The sequence below is a fragment of the Salminus brasiliensis genome, chromosome 18 (assembly GCF_030463535.1).
Source record: "Salminus brasiliensis chromosome 18, fSalBra1.hap2, whole genome shotgun sequence".
Taxonomy (NCBI): domain Eukaryota; kingdom Metazoa; phylum Chordata; class Actinopteri; order Characiformes; family Bryconidae; genus Salminus; species Salminus brasiliensis.
The window spans coordinates 25,265,807-25,281,826 of record NC_132895.1 but is presented as its reverse complement, the minus strand read 5'-3'; the positions used below and the strand labels follow the sequence as shown (position 1 = coordinate 25,281,826).

Sequence of the window (16,020 nt, the reverse complement as noted above, 5' to 3'; positions counted from 1 at the left end):
GGTATACACTCTGAGAAAGGGTTGTTCAAGAATTCTGCTTAAAATCAAGAGAGACAACACACATTTGCTGCAGAACAGGAGCTACATGGTTCCTAAGACTGCTCTTAAGAATACCTGTATATGTGGACTTTCTGGGTGACCTGCTATAATCTGTATAAATGGACATAAGTGCAGACGAAACTCTTCAAACGGCTGTTTTTTAAAGCAGTGCACACTCAGTATTTCCTGTCATTTCATAAAGACTCTGATAGTTATAACACAACAGGAAGCTCTGTTCCATGTTGCTGCTTTGCCAGGCTAGAGAACAGTGTGATTCCTTCAGGCCGGCCCGTAGAGACTAGTCGGACTCTCTCTTGCTGTGCTCCTTTGGCTTAATTAGCCATGCACATGCCCACTCCACACCCGCCAGACCATAATGAGCTCGTTGGCATGGGAGGGTGCGTCTACCCGTCCCCTCACTCCCCAAGTCCGTCTCCATCTTCTGAACGAAAAACGGCTCCTCTTCCAGACAAGGCTAACAGTACAGTCCTTGTCTTTTCCCCTGCAAACGCTTGATTTGACTGAGTGAATCGGTCTGTGGGTGACTGAAAGGTGTGAATACTTATGAAAACTTATGTTTTGCCATCTTCTGTGTCACTATCTTGCAGATATGGGGTTTGGTTCCAACAGAATGACTTTAACTTCTTAACCATTAGATTCTGCGCACACACACACACACACACATAAGGTCTAAACACTCTGAAAGGTTAGTGTGTGTGTTTTTTGTATATGTGCATTAAAGGCCATTACATGCATGTATTCAGTATTTTGTATGTCTAAACAGATTATTTGTAACAAATGTGGTTTTACACACCCATGTACAACCCCATCATTTATCCCCTACCATGAAACAAGCTGTATTTCCTTTTATATAACGCTCATGAATAATTTGGTTACTTCTGAATGTAGCCCTGTTTTGTTTTTGAGTGAGTAGACATTGGAGAGAGGAAGATATGGCGAAGTCGGCCTGCTGGGGTTAGCTTTTAGCCTTGCACAGAAGCCCACTCACGTCCCAGGGTTTGACGTTCGTGGTGGGTCACTTCCATGCAGCGAACTCTCATCTTTTAAACTATGCCAGTAACAGTACAGTTTTCCGTTCTAGACACTTCGACCTTCGGGTGGGTGGCAGCTGTCCCCAGCATGGTGGAAAGTGGAACAGGATATGATGTGATGACATTTTTATTTATTTATTTATTTCATGGCAACATAACAATTGAGAATTGAAAGTATAATATGTTTAGATTCGATTCGATTTTTTTTTCTTTATTTTTTTTTCCAAGTAGCAAAAATAAATGTGCTGTTAATTTTTATCCATTTTAGTTTATACGGACATTCAACTGTAAAAGATAAATATCCAGCTCAAGGCTAATGCTCTAGCCACAAGTTAAGCTGCTAGTAAAATGATACAATATGATAAACTGTATTGTTACATCCCTATTATTTTAGTTTTGGAAACACTGTTTATGTTTGAAAAAACTAAACACCAGAAAAAAGCCCTTTTGGATCCTGGGGTAAATTTTAGGTGTCGGGAATGGAATCTGGATAATACTAAAAGGGGGTTTTGGACTTGGTGGAATCCTTGGTGGTGCTCAAGAGGACCATTTAACCAGGCAAGGTGTCCAATAGATTACAATATAATATTATAGTTCTAGATATATAGTGCTTGTAGGTGGATGCAGAGGTCAGTCCTCATTCCCAGGGTGCTTATTGCTCATTCATGTGCCAGCGTATTACCAGACTTGACCCCCGCCAAGTTATCCAGAAGACTAGGTGATTTTGAGATGGTGAAGTTACGTTATTGTTGGTTTACAAATTACATCATTTATTGTGCAGTTAGTTTGATTACCAGCATCTTTTCATCAAATTCAAATGGTATACACTCTGAGAAAGGGTTGTTCAAGAATTCTGCCTAACATCAAGAAAGACAAGCCACATTTGCTGCAGAACAGGAGCTACATGGCTCCTAAGACTGCTCTTAAGAATACCTGTATATGTGGGAAAAATGATACAATATGCATTGAATTATGAACTATGTTGTTGATCTATTAATAGACAATAAGCAAACCATTTTAAAAATATTTAAAAATAATTTTAAAAAAATTAATTAAATAAAAAAAATGGTTTTAAACAGCTTTTAAAGGCTATTTTCAGTCGTTTAAAATATAAACAAACATTTCAATCGACTGAATGTAGCAGTCTAATATACGCATCCTGTCACCTTTGCGGGCACAGAAGTGCCAGTGACGGTCTGCGCATGTCTGTCCCGCTCGGTAAATTAGTCAACGTCCTTTTTACCTAGCAGTTGAAATTCTCCTGCACTGCTTCTGTGTTTACTTTCTCATATGGAGATTATGGACGGTGTTAAATGGGCACTGCGCTAGCCTGCGCCACGCTAGCTGCCGTAATTCCTGTCTGTTTGAACCAGGGATAAAGCAGAGAAGTCACCTGAAGAGCTCCTGGTCTTCTTGTTTATCTCCCGTCGGCGTGAACGTGCCCTTCGCCCCTGTCTTTATCTCCGGACTGTACTGCGCCATTTACGCTGTAGGCTAGCTGCTTTTCAGCACACACGTCCTCATTACAACTTTATTATTGTTGTTGTTGTTATTATTCCCGTAAAACGAACTTGGAGTGATTTTAATCCCCACTCTTCCCGCTTTGAACGCTTTCTGGTGAACTAGAGGCAGAGGGGGTAAAAAGTTAGCTAGCTAGGGTCCCCTGGCAGTGGCGGCTTTTAGCACGGCGGTCTTAGCTAAGTTAGTGCTAGCTTTCTTTCCTGAGCGCCCGTCGACACCAAAAGTAAGCGAACTGACAGAAGTAGGCAGCTCCCGAGGCTGAAATTTGACTTAATTTAGTGTGTGTTGGGCATAAACCGTCCTATCTTTTGGTCTTTGGTCTGAACTGACACGCTGAACAACATGACAAGTCTGACGCGGGGTTTGTCAGCGCCGCCGCTGTCTGACGGCCAGTAGCCGCTGCTGTCAACGCATTTGCTCGTCGCCTTTTACACAGGACTGAACACAGTTAGTAAACAAGTAGCTGGCTAATAACGTCGGAGTTTTCCGCCCGCTTCACTCACTTAGCCGCTGCTCCGGTAATGTTAGTTTTTTTGGGTGTTGTTTTTTTTAGAGGGGCGTTCACCGGGGTCGACTGACAGAAGCTAGCTAACTAAGTAACTGCAGTTGAGCTTAGCTTGCGTCGTAATTACTAAACGCAGGTCATTGCCTGCTGCTGCCCGTCCGGCCAGCTATCAGAGCCGCTTATGTAACGCTGCCGATTCCGCATTCGACACCACAGCGAGAGAGCCGGCGGTTAGTCTGGGCATGTCAACAGCTCTGCTCCCGGGGGTCATTTTCACTTTCAAGCGGACGAAAGCGGCGGGATTAACCGCTCTGTAGTCGATTTTCTTTTTGACGCTATTATTTCGAGGTAGAAACGGTATAGGGCAAAGCAGAACTCGGATTAAAACCTCCCGGTTAATCGGGGGAAAGACGCCGTCCTTGCCGTTCGCAGCACGGCTAGCTAAGTGCCAAACATGCGGGGGAAGTGGAGGCACAACTAGCTGGAGGAACAAGTCTTGGATTTAAAGTCTGAATATGAACTTGATTTCTTCCTAATTCTTAAACAGGTAAGCAGAGCTTGGTTTCTCACCTCCCTCCTTTTCTTTGCCGGGGTTTATAATAGCCAGCGTGTGTCCAGCTATATTACCATTGGGGCACCTATAGATGTAGTGCTAGTCAGAACAGCCATAAAAGCACTTTCTGGCTCTCACATGCTCCATATCCATAATGCTAGATGACAGACATGCCACTCACGCATGTGAACATGGGGATATGGAGGGAGGGAGGGAGGGAGGGGTGTGGGGTGCTGCATCAGTCTGCTTTTAGAATATAATTACACCCCCCTTAACCTATAGAAGTGGTGAGTGGCTGTGAGGGGTGTTTTTATCCCCTTACCCCTGTGTAATGACATTAAGTTGTGCTGACTTCATAGCTTTGGTTTGGATGCAGTGGCTGTTCATGACCAACAGGTTGCACTACAGTGGTAGACCACTTTCGGGGGTGTGTTTGGAGGACTGGATGGATTCTTTTTTTTTTCTATTTTTTTATTGTAAGATTTTTTTTTTACTGCCTTCAGCCCTTTCAGAACATCAACAAACAGTCGCCACACTCCAGCTCCGGTTCGTGAGTATACATTAAGGGCAGTTCACGAGCTTTATTGGGACGAATTTAATGCCGAAGGACATGGAAACGAAGTAGGAAAGTGAGTTAGATCATTTTTTTTATGTGCAGCTTAGCTGGGAAGAGTTATTTTACCTGTTTTGTCTTGGACAGTTTGCATACTGTCTGTGTGTGTGTTTAACGTCATTCGGCAAAGGTGTAATTCATATTGTGTTCTCTACCTGGTATTGGATTATGGCGTTTTAATCAGGCTTAGTCCAGATAAACTGTATTTATCCAGACTTGTTATATTTGATCTATCTCTGTCCGTCTGTCCGTCTGGCTTTCGGTCTCTCCCTTTCTCTGTCTGTCTGTCTCTTTATCTGTCATAGAAATATTCATTATCCTCTCTCTAAAACAAGCATTATGTTTATTTCTGATCTAGCACACAGCCGTATTTGTTTAAAGAGAACAACAGTGTTTCTTGATTCTTGTCACTGGTCAAATTTTCTGCTCATTCTTCATGTCTCGCAGCTTCGAGAGATGGACCGTGGGCTGAAACGGAGCAATAATCAGGACGAAAATCTGACTTTAGGGGATCGTACCATGAGAGGCCTGTCGACAGACATAAGCAGCACCATGTCCAGCAGCCCAACCTCTGCTTCTAGCGACGTCTTGAATGGACTGAGTGGCATGAGTGTTCAGAGAGAGCTTCATGTGGCAGGCCCGACCGCGGTGGGACACGGCACTCAGGAGCCCAATGCCAAGGTATTTGTTAAACCCTTCAGGATGCAGCACCAGCAAAAGCAGAAGGACCCCCTGGGCCTTAACGTCGGGGATAACTTTGCTCTCTTGGATGAGAGCATAGCGGACTTAAATCGCACCTCTACCTCAGCAAACTCCAGTGGCCAAGCCCCTGAGCCGTTTGCTTTCAAAATGGAGGAGTTTTCCCCTCTGGATAAGGTCAGCTATGATTTTGGGCCCTACGGCCAGTCGGACAGGGATGCGGATGGGAACGAGAAGGTGCTGGACGACAACACTCTAGACATCCTGCATGATCTGGACCTGCCCAGCTCTCCTTCAGAGCTCAATGAGTTCTACGCGCACGAGGACACTGCCTTTCTTTCCTCTCTGGCAGTGGAGGACGCCTTGCTCGGAGACGGCGTCATGCTGAAGGATACTAAGCCTGTTGTCACGGGCAACAGCAGAACCTGTAAAAATGTGAATGGCAACGGGAAACAACATCGACAGCAGATGCTGGAACCTGGTGTCAACATGCCAGTCATAAAGACGGAGAAGGACACTGACTTTATTCAGCTGTGCACACCTGGGGTCATCAAACAAGAAAACGAAAGAAGGAGCTACTGCCAGATGTCAGGAATGCCAGGGCCCCATGGAGGGCCACTCATGTTGGGGGGTGTTGGAATGGACAGGCAGTCGTACCACTACGGAGCCAATACCTCCTCGGCCATGGACTTACCTGATCAGAAGCCCATATTAGGCTTGTTTCCCCCGCTGCAGAGCGTCAACGACAGCTGGATTCGGGGTAATGGATATGGAGAAGCGTCAGGGATGCAAAGGGGCAGTGAGGCGATGCCTCAGCCATGTCCGTCCACCTACACCTACAACAGGTAGGATGTGCAAACAGTTGCTGATACGCTGAGGCATTTTTAAATCGCAATGAACAGAATCAGTTCAGGATAATCAGTATTTAATGCAGTTTTCTGAAAAAGTGACAAAGTAGACAATGTGTGTGGGTTTTTTTTTTGTTTTTGTGTTTTAAAGCTGTCTATATTTCTGTCAGCGTACAATTTTCAAAGGAAGAGGTTCACTAATGAATCAAGTCTGGCTGACTTCAGTGTTTTACTTTAGTATTTGCGATGTGTGATGACGGGAAAATCAGATCTGCGTCGGCAGATAATTGCTTTTTAAAAAATCGTCTCTATCAAACTGATGTTTGATCAACATTTGAAACGATTTGGTGTTGTTTAGATAGTACTGGACTACTGTGCTAAAATATCTTGCTGTGCCAAAATTTCCTTCGTACTACTGCACATGTAACCCCTAAATAATTGCTACATTTCCTTGTAAAGCTGATCCAGCTGGAATTTGTCCTGGTTTCATTTTATGAAAGGGAATGTGTCAGCAGAAATTAATCTCAGAATTTTCCTAAAATTCCTACGATTAGTTTTAAACTTTTTACTATTATTAAATATTTATTATTAAATCTTATTACATTTTTAAGAATAAACTATTATGAAACCGTTGAAATCACATAACGCCACGTTTAGCTATAGCCACTTTTCTGTTCCGATGAGTTTTCATGACCCTTTTTTGAAATACAGAGTGTGTCTGGCTGTACAGTTAGCAGCTAAGGCGGTCACTGTAGGAAATACCTTAATTGATAGACCTTTGTTCACTTGTTTAAAAGCTAACTCCGTAAACCACCAGTGTGGTAATACAATTACTGAATTGCCCACCAGATTCTCGTTTGGCAGATTTGTTCTAGCTGTTAAATTGCAATAAGCTTTGTTCTCTTTACAATAAGCTTTGATCAGTGAAGCTCCAGCAGAGACATGTTGGAGCCAGTAGTCGTGCCTGGCGCACGAGGAGTCCTCAAACAACGGCCGTGTGCGCCCATTTGCTGCTTTCACTTGTCAGTTTGAGTTAATGTGTGAGGGTGGGTGGTTCCTTGGCCTGGGAGGCCACGTGTGCAGCTCTGCTTCAGAGCCATGCCCGCCCAGCCTTCCAGCAGAGACACATGACCCCATGGAACTCCCCTTACACCAAAATTGAACACACCAGGGGCTCATAAACCCTTCCTCGAGGTGTTAGAAAGGACAGTGAGATCTAGCAGATTCTCAGATCTCAGCTGCACAGTATACTTTAGTTTCGTATAAACATTAAAGGGTCCATATCATAAAAACAGCCTGTTTATAAAATAACAGCACAGATTCTCAGTTATACATCCAGCAAATTCAGCAAAAAACAGCGTACAGCAGTTTGTGCTCACCCATTCTCTAAGGTTATAAGGAGTGTTTCAGCCTGGGCTCATTTTTGAATCAGGCGCTATATAGGACAGCCAATCAAAACGGTACTTGCTCCTGGAGCCACAGAAAGAGAACCAGAGAGGTTATTTCATTCAAAAATCATTACCACTTTTTATTTATTTATTTTACATTATGGACTGGACTGGACCTTCTAAGACAGTGTTTTGATGGGAAAATTTCCATTGAAAAGAAAATACAGGATATAGGGAGGCTTAAGCACTCTATAGGAAACCAACTGTTGTATACATGTTTTTTAGGTGTATAAATAAAGCATTTAGGATATGGGCTCTTTAATGATTAATGTTGTGTATGCTCTGCTAAGTCATAAATTAGTTAATGTCACGAATACCTTGACCATAAACAACTGTGTCTTTACAAATATTGTTCTGTCCCACAAGGCTGGGACCTCAGGCAAAGTGAATCATGTTCGAGCTTGGATTTAATTAGAAACGCATAAACATTGGATCAACTGTGCATTTGTTTTTTTTTGTTTTGTTTAAACGTGGTTGAGATGAGATGTTAAACTCCACCTTGGAGTTTAATATCCCGGTCTTCTCATTTCGGACATGTTAATAAAAACAGTATTTCACAGTTTTCTACATGTAAAAGTATAATGGGGTAGGCTGTCTGTGGTTGATCTTTTTAAATGGATTGCCCATCCCGTTTTACATTAAGGTGAGCGCTGCACACAGAAAAAGCTGAAAGGCTTTTCTCTGCTGTTCCATCAGAGGAACCGTGTTGAATGTTAACCATTTTGCAGTGTAGTAGGAAAGCCAAGGCAGAGTTATGTGGGTCAGCATACTTTTCCGGCTAAATCAACTTGGACTTGTTTCTGCACCATAGCTGTGCTGCACAAATCTAAACAAAGTTTTAGATAAAGGCATTTGAGTGTAACTTTAACCCAAACCAAAAGTCCTCAAACTGATCTTGTATTTTCACTTTTGACCCTACTGACTTTATTTGGCAAACTCTAAACGTTTTGGCTCAGATGCCTGGCTGTTGGTCTCCATTTGCGTGCCGTGACAGACATGTTTTTCTCCTACTTCCACACCATTGCTTTGTCACCTAAGATTAATAAATCCTCCCTGTTGTGTTTTTTATTATTATTATTATTATTACTGATTAAATGAGTAAATTCCACAGTATATGATTTATTTTTTATGTTTACCCCCAGTTACTACTTTAAGAAAGGTGTAGGCCACACACTTTCAACAGGTGTCTTGGAGGATTGTGGAATTCTGAAATACAGTGTTTAATTTTTATGAGCCAGTCAGAATTAAAACAATGTTAACGGATTGTGAAAAGAGAGCCATGCTCTGTAAGTATTAGTTCAGTTCATTTTTGCATAGTTTAAACTGTGAAAACAGGTTCAAATTTGCAAATTATCAGCCAATAAAATCCTGGTCTATTTAGATTTTATCTGAAATTTGTAGAAAATTAATTTCTGTGCACGATCATAACCATAACATGGGAGTTTAGAAACTGTGTACGTATTAGTTGCAAGTGGCAGAATGGTATTCATAATGGCTCTGCGGTCTCAAAGGTACATTTTGTACATGTGTATCTTTTTAAGTTTAATATGGTAAGTGACATAAGTAAATAAATCAGTTGCTAAAAATTAGGTTTAGTAGCAAGACAGTGTAGTCCCGTTTAAAGGTTAATTTGCAGTTTTCATTTTTTAGGACATTTTTATAATGTATGTATAATGCCATAATGTATATGAAACTCTGCATATGTGAGAAAAAAAGGTCATGCCACATTACGATGACTTCCTAATAAGGGCTTTAGTGAGATACAGTAGGATATTAATTAGGCATAGAGATGATTGGATTTCCAGATGCATCTGAAGCAGTGAACAGATGTTAACCTCTTAAACTTGACTAATGAAATGTGATCTGCTGTGCACTGGAGGTTTTGAGATCTTTAGATTATTCACAAATTAAAAAGAACCTGTTCTTCTGCTGGCTGTGTAAAACGGGCCAGTCTTAGCTATCCCTCAATTAAACCTGTGATTAATCTGCACATTTACACACGTACTTGTAACGGGGAAATTTAATTCCAGTCTGTGTCTGTCAAAACGATATACACAATCACATTTCAGGAGTCGGCTCTACTGGCACCTCTTCATAGGCATAGTTAATCTGATTAGCGAGCCGGTGTTGGTGTCACAGTTCTCCAAGATGATGCAGGGTAGTTTTCTAAACACGGGTTAAACCCAGCCGTATACTAAAAGAGACAGTTCATGCTTATACAGTGTTTTGCCCAGCGCTGATGGTTATAAACCGAGACTCAAAACACAGATGGTGCCGTGCGCTCTTTGTACCACATTATGCATCATACTAAATTAACAACCCCCTCCTTTTGAATTCTTAGGTTTGTTTCGACTTGTTTTTCATTCTTAGCATCAAAGTAATGGAATTTCCTGCAACTGTACTGTATTGTAGGAGCTCTCAAATAAAAGAAATCCCCGTTTTCTGGCTTTAGTTTGAGCTTAAAGTGAGCTGTAGTTGTACTGTTGGATACAACATGGAAATACGCTGACCCCAGATGCTGTCCTTACCTAATCAAATTTATATGTTGATTCCTTCCAAGTGAATCAAGCCTGCATGGAGGCCAAGCATTTGTAACAACGGGGTTTCTTCAATGTGCCTACTTCACTCTTTGCTTGAGGTTCCAATGCAGGACGGATTGTTTCAAGGATGTGGTTTCCTTAGACCTAAAATCCGATTTCCAGTATCTTCTCTTATGTTTTGCAAGATGTGCAGAGGTCAGGTTTTTTTATAGGCTCTATAGAGTATTCTGTTCTGAACACAAGGTACAGTTGTGCTGTGTTCTTGATTCTAGTCATCAAGACTTTGGCAACCGTATGGAAACCACTGTATGCAGTGGATGGGTTGGAATTGGTTTAACCCACTTTGGGGGTACAGTGAATTGAGGTTAACACATGAGAGCTTGTTGGGACGTGCAAAGTGACTGTGCAGTTTGCATAAAGGAAAGCACACAGCCTTTGGGTTACTGGAATTGCTAAACCAATGTCGTCGCATGCAAAATAATCTATTGAATGCTTAATATTATCCCACTGCCTTAAAATTGCATGATGGTTAGGCTATGAATAGGCTTTCTCTTTTTGTACCGTCTCTTTGGTTTTACAGTTTATAATGACTAAAAACTGACATTTAATTTTCTATGACTAGGGCTGGGCACTACGGTAAAAATCCTGTATCATGATATTTAAAGACATTTTTCACAATAATCAAAACATCAGTAGTGACAGATTCTTAAAAACTACTGTTCAGATACTCTCCTGTACTGAACACACTGCTGCACTTCATTGAATTGAACTTCATTAAACCAGTCTAATTACACTAATTGTAATGAAACCTGCAGCTGATCAGTGCTTATTAAGCACTAATAATATGCTTGATATGTTTAGAAAAGCATATTGTGTATCACAGAAACAAGTTATCCCAATACGATAAAATATCGTTATATTGCCCAGCTCTTTTCCTGACTTACATTTTATTGATTGACCTGCTGATTTTCTTTAAAAAAAAACCAGAACAAAAACAAAAACAAAAAAAGCACTGGACGACTGAATGTTATTTTACACCTAAATGGAAGCTTTGATTTTACTAGACACCAATCAGCCATAACATTAAAACTACCTAATATTGTGTAGTTCCTCCTTGTGCAGCCGTTCTTTTAAGACTTGTAAGTTGTGAGGTGGGGCCTCCATGGATCACATCAGGTACCTACATTTGGGAGGTACTGATCATTGCACTGGTCGGTAGTTTTGGAGATGCTCTGTTCTTGTCATCTTATGAATCACAGTTTGGCCCGTGATTTTTATGCGTGCCCATTTCTCCTTCTTCCAGCACATCAACTTCAAGACTTCATTCACTGCCTAATATAGCCCACCTCTTAATGAGTGACATTGAAATAAGAGAATCCATATAATTCACTTTACCTCTCAGTAGTTTTAATGCTATGGTAGATCAGTGTACACATTATCAGTATAAGTCTTGCATCATTTTCAGAGCTGTACTTTTGAAGGGAAAACACTCTGTGCATTCCACTTTCTCGATAATGATCTTTACAATGTTTACAAAAAGGTCAAATATGAGTTATCTTTTGTGTTGTATCCAACTTTCTCTTCAGTATCCTGTGCAGTGCATGGCTGATGCATAATGCTGGTGAAGAATATGTTCAGCAAATTGGAATGATCTAGATTCTCAATAGCTACATGATTTCAAAATGTATGTACATTTAATTTCTGATGGAATACACATTTAGATGCAAGCAATTAACTGCTACATTGTGGCAGTTGTATCTGTTGGGACCTGCCTCCAGAAAAGCTGTTGCACTGTTTAATATGTAGGATCAGTCATTGTGATTTTCTCCCTAATGTGGTGTGACATCGTGTCCATGATCCATGTATTATTAGCCTTCTCGAGCACCGTTTCAGTCACGAGCTTCTTGGACTTTTGAAATCAAAGGGCAAGATACCTCATCAAGAGAGTATAAGCCAAGAGCAGGCCTATATAATATCACGTTGTTATAATACAGTATTACAGACTCAAGTTCTTATGGGTTTAGAGTGTATCCAGTTTAAATGATCATTTAGAGTGTAGTTTAACCACATTAGGGTGCCCTGTGTACATATGCAGGGTTTGAATAGGGCTTAATTTTAGCTTTAAGAAAAACCCAAAATAAACAGCGAATGAAGGTTTCATAACATCCAGGTTTAGTTCATTGTGGTCTGGTTGAAACATGTTTTATCTGCAGCGCCCTGCTGTCTTATTTCACCTCTGTTTACCCAGTTCTGGTCACGCATAATTTACTGTGGATCTTGGTTTCGATGTACTGTGGTTGCTGCAGTTTTCCCCATTTACGGAACAGATGTGTCAACCTGATGATATTTGTTTTATAATGTGCCTTTAATTGACTTGTTTCTTGTAACCGTACTGTAACAGAGTTTGGTCCTCAGAATCAAAAGCTTTTCAATTTTTAGGTTGTGGTTTCAGACATTTAGTTTTGTGTATTTGGTAATTCTATACCATTTTTGAGCATTGACCCTATGTCAGGACCTCAACCTTGGTGTACAAATTGGACATTTACAGACATGCCCCTGTATAATAGGGGTTAAAGAACAACAGATGAGCTCTATGTAACTCCTCCATCTGCCTTGTGTTATCCCTTCAGCCATTTCCTGGCATGCCGTGGTTCTGCCCTGTGCCAGCCTCAGCCAAGCACCAAAATTATGCAAACAACCATAACTTAATCTTCAGACTTGCCTTGGAGTGCATTTCTGGATTTCTGTGAGACCCTTTGGTTGGTTGTTGCAACACGCTGTCTGATTGCAGGAACGTTTTGCTATGAATTCTCAAAGCAACTTTCCAATCAGATGCAAGTAAGGAAGCGTTTTGTATCCCCTCTTTCTTTCTCTCAGACAGAAAAAAAGACTGCTCTCATGAAAGAAGTTGTTATTGTGAACATCAGTGGTTGATGCATCTATATAAAAAAGCATTTTTGCAGTTATTGATTATGGTAATAATCTGCCATTTATTTTTTAATGATCGTCTTTTAATAGTTGCTATAACTTAACAATAGACTTAAAACCCCAGAATATTATATTGAGAAAGAAATAAACAAGAAAACCCAAAAACAAACAAACCAACTTCTTGTTCAATGTAAGTGTTAAATTCAATTTAGAAAGTTTTAGTTTTTCAGCGTGCCGCTTCCTGTTTATCGCTGCTATCTATTTGCAAAATGGACATTACATGTAATTAACATGATTTAGCACTTTTGCTCCGATGTAATTGATCAGCCAAGACATGGATAATATCTGATGTGTGCTTTTTTTTTTTTTTTTTTTTTAAAGTTACAACAGGAAATGTTAGGCTAATGTTGCAGACAAACACCAGACTTGTCACCAGTCTCACCTTTGTAAATACACACAAAATGAACCAAAGAATCTCAGTGGTTTTGAAGTGGAACTAAAGAAGCAGAACTGCTGTAGGAAGCAAATGCAGCCACTAATAAAACAAAACAAACAAAAAAATATTTGGTATACAAACAATGTCAACATGGTATAACTACCTTGTAACATTAACTTGCTTCAGGATGAATAAAGACTTTAATTCCCTTAAATAGTAACAGACTAGCAGAACTATACCTTTCCTCAGTCTGTTTTTATCTGATTTTCAGAAACCATGATAGGTATTTGCACTGATGCTTCTCGTAAGTCGTCTTTCTTTTTTCCAACTGTGATTCTGATGTTTGTCATCAACCTTTTTAATAGATGGGTTCATTAGATGAGTGTGTTTACATGCATCAAGATTGCCTGTGTGCGCAAACATGGTTAACGATTCTATTTTTTTTCCAAAAAAACCATAAAGCCACATCAGCTTCTTACCAAAACTCTTGCCACTAGTGCCACATTAAAAGCAAACAGTGATGCAGGCCAGTAATCCTTGCTTTTGCATGAACAAACGTGTTACAACAGCTCTATCTTCTCTTACAAGCCCAGCAAATCTGGTGGTGTGCTTTATTAATCTTGCCCCAAGTGTCAAACGTGTGAATAAATGGGTGTGTTTATGAAGCGTTTCCGAAGTAGAAAATTGTGCTTCATCATTATCAAGCTGACGGTCATTGCAGATTGATGGATGTAAATTTAAATCATGCAAGTAATCATGACAGCTGTTGTATTGGGAGGTGAAATTGAATAAAACGCTGCAGTCTTTAAAATAATGTAATGTAGCCCATCCTGAAGTCACTGGCAGGCATCATCGGGTAGTATGTTGGAGCCTAATGAACGCTGTCTCTCTGTGAGGTGTTGTGGTAACCAGCTTGAACTTGTTTCGAGGTATGAGTGGTCGTTTTTTTTGGCTCCGACTACGGCATGCATGTCCCGCCTTTAGTATCATTGGTGGAGGAGGAGCAGTATGGTACTGTAAATGGGATCAGAGCCAGTCGGGCCAAAAGTTACAGCTTCACCCTCAAGCTAGAATTTTTCTAGCTGTTTCTTTATGGTTCCTCTGTTGTGCAAGTTGCAGGCTATCGGGAGCTGTGAGTGTCTTTCTTTTTAGCTGCAGTATTATTATTATTCCCTTTTGGAATTCAGCTCATGCGTCCCAAGAAAATCTTATCTACACGTTAGCATATTTGTTTCCCAGTAAAAAGAAATGTTTATTTTTACAGCTGTACACCGTGAACTTGCAGGTGGTTTCGATATATACAGTGGGACTGTGGTTAATCTTGTTGAAAGCCTGGTTTTAGACTACGCTTATACAGATGGCTTTTTGTTTCAAAGAGAAGAGAAGAGAAAAGATCAGATCTGGAGGCAGGGGGTAGAACAGGGGGTACACTGATGCATTTTTAGCAACAGCTTTCATTATCAGTTTGAGCATAGACCAAAATATGGTGATTAATGCATCTCCCTCTCCACAGATTTTGAAAAATGGCTCTGTATAGTATAATTATATCACTATCTAAATATCTTTATAGTGGTTGTAAGTATGTATATAAATAATATTAATATATCAGTAAGTATTATATAAAAAAATACAAATACATGAAGGTATCCAAAAATCTGAATGCCTGTTTGGTCACACTTTGTATCTTTCGTTTAGCAGGACAAGCGAATTGGGTGATTTTAAAGAGAGAAGCAAAAGAGTGAACTGGGCTTCGTGCAGATTGAGTCTGTTCATCCAGTATGTATCGGTCATCTAAAAGGAAGGAAAGATAGGGGACAGCTAGGTGTTGTCAGATACAGGTCACATTAAGAAAGAAAGAGGGCTGTTTGGGCAGTAAATCAGATTTGGGCCACTTTCTTACTACCTTTTTTTACTGCACCTTTTACAGTGGAGTCCAAAAATCAGATTTAAAATGAAAAACAGGTTTTGGAATTTAGAATAAAAATGTTTATAGTAGTCAAGTCAAGTCAAGTCAAATTTATTTGTATAGCGCTTTTTACAACTGTTGTCGTCACAAAGCAGCTTTACATAATTATTACTTAATAAAGAACAGAGACAGAGAAGAAAGAAGAAATAACATGAAGCGTCAAAGACCCCCGTGAGCAAGCCAACGGCGACAGTGGCAAGGAAAAACTCCCTCAGAGCTGGAGGAAGAAACCTTGGGAGGAACCAAGACTCACAAGGGGGACCCATCCTCCTCTGGCCAGACTGTTTTAAACATTAATGATAAAAATTACCAAACCAGGTACAACAGAAAGTTAATAGTTGTGATATTAATAGTGTCAGACAGGCACGAGTCCATCTAGGTTTCAGCACGGCCACCAAACAGGCAGCAGCGGCTGGCGGGTGAGCCATGGGTGGTGGCGGGTTGGGGGGGACCCGCTGGCTGGACTGGTAGGTGGCAGCTGGTTAGATGCAGGTAGAGGGGACCTCAGCGGGCAATCTTCCTGCAGATCGGGCTGGGTGGCCATTTACTCGGGGAAGGTAAAGAGAGAGAAGTTAGTTCTAAGAGGAATTTTATGGAGTGCAGAGAATGTTGATCATCAGCATCTGGGTATGTGTGATGACTCCGGCAGGTCTGATTATCACAGCATAATTAAAAGGAGAGAGCCAGAAGGTAACACGGACACGGGCGTACCCTGAGAACACCAGCATCTATCTGCTCCACCGTCAACAAACCTGAGTGATCGCGTGTAAGCAGCGAGACGACAGCTCCAGCATCTCAGAGTACTACAATTCCCTGGGTCCGCGAACCCCTGGACCTGCAGCCCTTATCTAAGAAACATTAATTACCAAAAG

General features: G+C 40.9%; 1 protein-coding gene across 3 annotated transcripts in view; it reads left to right on the top strand.

Moving 5' to 3' along the window:
* Positions 1 to 2,333: 2,333 nt before the first annotated feature.
* The window catches only part of LOC140539374 (glucocorticoid receptor-like), a 59,774-nt gene continuing 46,087 nt past the window's right edge, over positions 2,334 to 16,020 (top strand). For 2 of the 3 annotated variants that reach the window (XM_072662080.1, XM_072662078.1), the window contains exons 1-2: positions 2,334 to 3,664; positions 4,731 to 5,827. In XM_072662080.1, the coding sequence (XP_072518181.1) occupies positions 4,740 to 5,827 (1,088 nt within the window). In that variant the 5' untranslated portion in view covers positions 2,334 to 3,664; positions 4,731 to 4,739. Of the gene's footprint in view, positions 3,665 to 4,173; positions 4,300 to 4,730; positions 5,828 to 16,020 lie in introns of all 3 variants that reach the window. The other variant, XM_072662079.1, reaches the window with a different exon arrangement.